At 45.0% G+C, this 6,889-nt stretch overlaps 1 protein-coding gene across 1 annotated transcript in view; it reads left to right on the top strand.

The window, feature by feature from the left end:
- Positions 1 to 6,889, top strand: part of LOC108790375 (VPS10 domain-containing receptor SorCS1-like) — a 475,033-nt gene that overhangs the window by 166,667 nt on the left and 301,477 nt on the right. Inside the window, exon 2 of the mRNA XM_018560623.1 lies at positions 277 to 344. Within this exon, the coding sequence (XP_018416125.1) occupies positions 277 to 344 (68 nt within the window). The remainder of the gene's footprint in view (positions 1 to 276; positions 345 to 6,889) is intronic.

Below are 6,889 nucleotides of genomic sequence, written 5' to 3'. Positions count from 1 at the left end.
CCCATCCCTAATTCTTATAGATTTTAATGTGTAGTGGACTGTGCCAAATACCTCTCCTGTACTCCATTGTCATTCACCTTTGATTCTGCCTCTTACAAACTGTCCCAGTCCCTCTTCATCAGCGTCACAGCCTGCTCCCTTCTCTTCATTTGTATTGCACGCCCATTAAGCAAACTCTAACATCCCTAGCGGGTCATCTCCATTTTGCAGCTAACAGACGGTAATTGTTTTAGACGGTGCTGAGATTTTTCCTCTCTCTCTCTTTGTTGCCCGCAGGTGATACTAATCCTGACAAAGCTCTACGATTACAACTTGGGCAGCATCACGGAGAGCTCGCTGTGGAGGTACGTCTTTAAACTAAGCTCTAATTGCTCCGTTACTTCAAGATAAATTTGGTGGCGGAGGTCTTTCAACGCAGTGTAATTGGACATGTGGGATGTTGGGTGACAGCTGTCCCCGGGCTGTATTAATTGTCTCTTCTCATGTGCAGCGAGAACGTTCCATTGGCTTGTTCACTGTTGAAGTATTTGAGCCCCAGAGGTGGCGTAACCAGAGACACCTATCCCGTTTCATTGTGTCTGTTGCCTTAACACCTTAACTGATTCTGATTCACTCTGGAAGGAGGTTGAAAATCTCCATAAGCGATACAACGGAAGCTCATCTGTATTCTGGAGAATGTTTGAATTCCACAGCTGAAGAACGTTATGGTCTCAGTTAAAGGGTAGCCCATAACCGGTTCCCTTTACCGCATGGGGAATCGGGTTCATGTACTTTACTGTACACTCCCCTGCTTTTCTCGTCTGCCACCCAACAAATACCAGTTACTTCCATATATAGATGAACATGTGGCACATTGGCCATCAATGAAGCACCACCGAGTGGTCAATCACCAGGCCAGATTAATGTCACATGGTGGTGGTGGTGGTGATTGTGCACAGCTCCTGTGTAAGCTTCAACTTTGCCACCGAGTGGCCAGTCAACAGGCCAGATCAATGTCACATGATGGTGGTGGTGAGGTGTTGTGTGCAGCCCCTGCGTAGGCTTCAATTTTGCCCAGTAAGTTTAAATACATACACCTTTTTCTCAGCAAGTTCCAGGAAAGTAGAAGAACCATTTACGGAATCGATAAAACACTATTTTGGAGTGTAATAACCGGTTTGGTAACCTCTCCGGCTGAAATACACATTATTATAGCATAACAGAGGCTCTAACGCTTCCTCTTTTTACTTTAATGACGGATGTGTAGTAGAGTGCTAGACCCAAAGCAAGGGTGCTAAGACTTTGAATCCAAATTTTGGAGGAAGCTCTGCTCAATCAATCAAACGGGATATTTTGGACACAGGTAGAGATCGGAGGGCTAAGTCAGACCCTTGCTTCTAATATGACCTAGCTGATTTACCTTTAGTTATCACTAGAGGGATCTCCAGGAGGAAGAAGGTCATGAGTCGTTTACATAGACATTTAGGTATCACTTAAGAGAACCTCGGGAGAATGAAGAAGGCCCTGATTTCCCTATACAGATCTTTAGTTATCACTAGAGGGATCTCCACCAGGAGAAAGGAGGTCCTGATTCCTCTATATAGATCTTTATTATCACTAGAGGGGTCCCCAGCAGAAGGAAGGAGGTCCTGATTCCTCTATATAGATCGTTAGTTATCACTAGAGGGGGCCCCAGCAGGAGGAAGGAGGTCCTGCTTCCTCTATATAGATCGTTAGTTATCACTAGAGGGGTCCCCAGCAGAAGGAAGGAGGTCCTGATTCCTCTATATAGATTGTTAGTTATCACTAGAGGGATCACCAGCAGGAGGAAGGTAGACATGTGCGATTTGTTTCGTTACGAATCGAAATTCGTACGAATTTTCCTGAAATTCGTAAATTCGGAAGCATCCGAAATCCGAATTGCAGTTTCCAAATTATATACGAAATTCCGTTAACGAATTTCGGATCTGAATTTCTTTGAAACAGGAACTAATATTACCCCTGTAAATGAGGTTGAACAACATGACAAGATTTTTTTTTTTAATCCGAAATACGGATCCGGTGCTGCTGAGAGCTGCATTACACTACACAGGCAGGAAATACGAAATTCCATTGACGTATTTTCGTTCCGTTACGAACATTCGTTATATTGAAGTTAAAAAACAAAGTACATTAATATTGGAGTTGATGGTAGTTTTTTTTTATCTGAAATACGAAATTCGGATCCGGAATTCGTTAACGGAATTCGTATTTCGGATAAAAAAACAACTACCACATCGACTCCAATATTAACAAAGGTATTTTTGCTTTTTAACTTCATCATAACGAATGTTCGTAAAGTTACAAAAATGTGCCGAAACTAACGAAAATTCATATTTCGTACGAATCCGAATTGAGTTTCGGATACGAATTACGAAATAACGGATATTCCGAAACGGAACGAAACAAAACGGAACAAATTTTTTGACTGCGCACAAGTCTAGAGGAAGGAGGTCCTGATTCCTCTATATAGATCTTTAGTTATCACTAGTTAGACCTTATTTAGAACAATGTGTCCAGTCCTGGAGACCCTGAGATATTGATAAGATAGAACAAGTCTTGAGCTCGACAACAAACATGGTGAAAGGTCTGATGGATATAGCATATCAGGAGAGACTGCAGAAACCTAATATGTACAGTCTTGAGGAAAGAAGGGACATGACCGAGCCCTTTAACTACATGAAGTGTGTGGAAAAAGGTTGAGGGGGACAGAATTTTTCATATGAAACTAAGATCAAGAAGTAAATTGTTTCTAAGGCAAGCCTTTATTTTCTATATACAATAACACAACTAAAATTGCCGTATTTTCTGTGATAACCAGCAGGGCCGGATTTACACTTTCTGCTGCCCCAAGGCCAGGTTCCCCAATGCGCCCCCCTACCCGGCAACCCCCCCGCCTCCCCCATGGAGAATGGCAGAGCTGCAGGTTGCATACAAGTGATCTCGGCGACATCGCCGGGATCACTTGTACAAAACAAGCGCCGGCTTCCCCGCTGTACATTTAGCTCACCCAAAGCAGGGCTAATTGTAGAAATCAACTACTCGCCCGGATCCCGGAACTGCATGTACCGGGCATTAGGAGATAGGAATTCCACACCCCTGCTGCTCCTCTACTCCCTGCTGCCCCAAGGCCGGGCCTTGGTTGGCCTTGTGGGAAATCCAGCCCTGATGATAACCACTATTCTATATACAAAGACACAAATAGGAACTGATACAAATGTATCTGTTGGCTTCAAGTATATGTGAACACAAGTCAACTAAAGCAGACACTGATACAGTAAATAGCATTTGGAAACCATACTCATTTTTTTATATAGCCACTTGGTACCTTTTTGAGACATTTTCTACTTCTATTATAATTTTTTTTTTAAAGTTATGTATTTTTAATAACAGTATCATATTCATGTATGTGTGTATGTACTAAATCCAGGGGCGTAACTAGAGGGTGAACCTGCAGAGCCCACCATAAACTCTCTATGGTGGGCTCTGCAGGGTCACCCTCAGGTGGGCTGGTCGCACTCCTTACCTGTCCGCCTCCTCTTTGTCCTCCGTCGCTGAGCCTGCCTCCTTCTTCTTCACCGGGCCATGCCTCCTCCCCTGGCTGCTGACCACAGACCCCGCCTCCTCCTCTACTGCCGGGTCCAGCCTGCTCCACCGCCGCTGCTGGCTCTCATTGACTCTGTGGAGAGGAATGCGCTGCTGCACAGATTACTGTCAGTGATCTGAACAGCGGCGTGTTCGTCTTCAGCCGCCAGTAAAAGCCACCAGCAGAGGATCCCATAGCGACCCAGGCGGCCCGCATGGCATCTGGCTTGGCCCCACTGTGCCCCGGGCCCCATAGCAACCGCCTGGGTCGCTATGGTGATTGTTACGCCACTGACTATATCTATATACAGGTAGGTATACATCCTTTTTATATTCGTTTTGTAGTCCCGATGAAGGGAGAGTGCATTGGGCCCCAAAAAAGGGTTGTCTGTCCTATGTGATCCTATTGCAAATCATTTCATTGATTTAGAGCCTTTCACCTTTTACTTTGGTGTTCTTTTTGTGATTTTATGCTTTGAATCACATTCTGGGTACCCACCAAGGGGATCCTTGCATTATGTAAGCTGCTTTACATGTGTAAGTGATCTCATAAAACTATTATGTTTTCTCCATCTTACTGAACTAATTGAAGTCCCAGGGCCTCTTGGATAAGATTTTTTTGTAGTTCACATTGCACATGATTTATGATCTGGAAGCGGCTCCAGAAGGGCATTAGAGACATGGATATTTTACGGCTTAGCAGCTGAATTTTTGTTTTGCTTCAGGAATGCAGTTGATGGCTCTGAGAAGGGCAGATAGGTCATTCTAAAAGAATTTTCTCATTATTCCTTGAATTCGACTTCCTTTTACCTGGATTAGTGTGGTAAATAAAAGGCGGGTCTCGTGTCATTTTTCATTTTTGCTCTATTTTTATACTGCCGGCGTCTTCTGTGACAGTTCATATACCTGCTGACTAATGAGAGTTTAATTAGCTGCACTGCATAGTGAGATGAGTGGGAAGATTCTGGAAAATAATTGTGTTAATAGCTACACTGCAGAGAGACGGTGTGACGCATCTCCGTGGTGCACCGGTGACTTGAATGAGGTGAAAGTCCAATTCCAGTGTCATCTTATTTCATCTTATTGTAAATCTCTTGCTCTGCTTTTTAAAATATAGAAAAAAAAACTTCCTACTTTTTTTTTTCTTTCTTTCCTTCTTCCATTCATTCTCTCCTTTCTCACTGAGTCCCTTATATTGCCTTCCTTCCCTCCTTCTGTTCTATGTTCCTTCCTTTTTTCTTTCCTTTCTTTCTTTCTCCCTTCCTTTTCTGCCCTTCACTCATCCCTCCCCCTCCCTATCCCCCTTGTTTCCTCCCTTCCTTCCTATTCCCCTTCCTTCCTCTATTCGTTCCTTACTCCCATTTACTTCCTTTTTTACTTACCTCCTAATTTGCTTCGTTAACACTTTCCTTCCTTCTCTCTTTCCTTTTTTCTGTCCTTCATTTAATTCCTTCCTTTCCTCCTTCCTTCCCCTTTCCCTTCTTTTACCTGTCCCCCTCCCTCCCTCCATTCCTTCTCTTCCTTTCCTCCTTCCTTCCTCCCTCCCCTCCCTTACTTGCTTTCTTCCTTTCTACCTCTCTGCCATCTGTTCCTTTCTTTTTTCCTTCCTTCCTTTTTTCCTTCTTTCAGTCCTCCCCCACCATTACTTCTGATCCCCTTTCCTGATCCCCTTTCCTTCCTTCTTTATTTCCTTCCTTTTTTCCATCTTTCATGTCATTCCTTCCTTTCCTCTTTCCCTCCACCCTCACTTCCTTCTTATTCCCCTTCCTTCCTTTCCTCCTTCCATCCTCTTTCCCTTCTTCCTTTCTTGCTTAGTCCCCCCTCCCTCCCTACCTTTCCTCCTTTCTTCCCCTCTCCACTTCCTTTCTTCGCTCCTCCCCCACTTCCTTCCTTCCTTCCGTTTCTCCTTCCTTCCTCTTTCCCGTCTTCCTTCCTTGCTTAGTCTCCCTCCCTTTTTTTTCTTCATTTCTTCCTCTCTCCCCCTTCCCCTCTCTTTCTTCCTTCCTTCCCTTCTTTCTTCCCTCCTTCCACCCCTTCCTTCCTCCCCTCACCCACCTTTCCTTTAGTATGTGAAATAGTCTTTGTTGTGTTGAATTGCATTGTGTGTCATTGAGTGGTTACATTCCAGGACTTTAGTATATTTGATGTATGTACATTGGTATCAGTGCTGAGTTCTCCTCTATTGGGGAGCTCAGAGTGATCAGCGTTGCAGCCATTGCTGTGTGTGGAGTCCGCTCACCAGGCCGTTACATAATGGTCGGGGGAACCCGAGGGGTCCTGCGGTGGGAATTGTTCTGCACGTTGTTTTTTGTTCTCTCTCTGAGATATATGTTACTTTTTATGCTCAATTCACTGCAGCCGTGTTCACTTATCATCCCGGGGTAGAACTTTGAACCCGACCCGGGTCACGGCGATCCTCAAGCGACTTTCCTGACTTCATGAAATGTAAACTGCTTGTAAGCTGACACTCGGAATAGAACAAAACACGAAAAGGAAATGAAGAGAATGGAATACAACTGCAATGAAGTCACTGACAAAACACATCTGGGGTTCTGGGTATAAAAAAAGGGGTCCCCAAACTATGGCTCAAGGGGCACATCTAACCAGCTGCAAAAAAAATTATTTGGCCTCCAGCATAATTTGAAGATTGGCCCAATCCACTGCCAGCCATTACCCTCCCCCAGTCCCCAGCATGGATTACCCCCACACTATGGTTGGATGCTTGCTAGGACCACCGATGTCCCACCCAACAATGACCTGCTCTGCCTCTTGGCTTCCAACTGCCGCTCTTTCGACTCAAAGATATGGGGGCACTCTGATAGTAATTCCTAGATGTGAGGACAGGAGGGGGGGGGGGTACTTTTCTCTGAACTCCTGCAGGGATTGTAATGGGCACACATTGCATAGAGGGGGATTCTAATGGGCACTCTTGGATGCAAGGGGGACTTTGCTGGATGCTCCTTGATGGAAGGGGGACTCTGCTGAATTCTCTGTGATGCAAAGAGGACTCTGTCGGGTATTCTTGATGTAAGGTCAACTCTGTTTGGCACTCCTGGATGTAAGGGGGACACAGCTTGGCACTCCTGGATATAAGGGGTACTCCTTGTTGTAATATGGACCCTGCTGGATACTTCTTGATATAAGGGGGACTCTGCTGGGTGCTCCTTGACGGAATGGGGACTCTGCTCAATTCTCCTTGATGTAAGGGGACTCTGCTTGGCACCCCTGGATATAAGGGGGGACTCTACTGGGCACTCCTTGATGTAAGGAGGACTCTACCAGGCAC

This window comes from Nanorana parkeri, unplaced genomic scaffold (assembly GCF_000935625.1).
Source record: "Nanorana parkeri isolate BGI_ZX_2015 unplaced genomic scaffold, ASM93562v1 scaffold469, whole genome shotgun sequence".
In the NCBI taxonomy this organism is placed as follows: domain Eukaryota; kingdom Metazoa; phylum Chordata; class Amphibia; order Anura; family Dicroglossidae; genus Nanorana; species Nanorana parkeri.
This window is presented reverse-complemented; position numbering and strand designations above follow the sequence as displayed.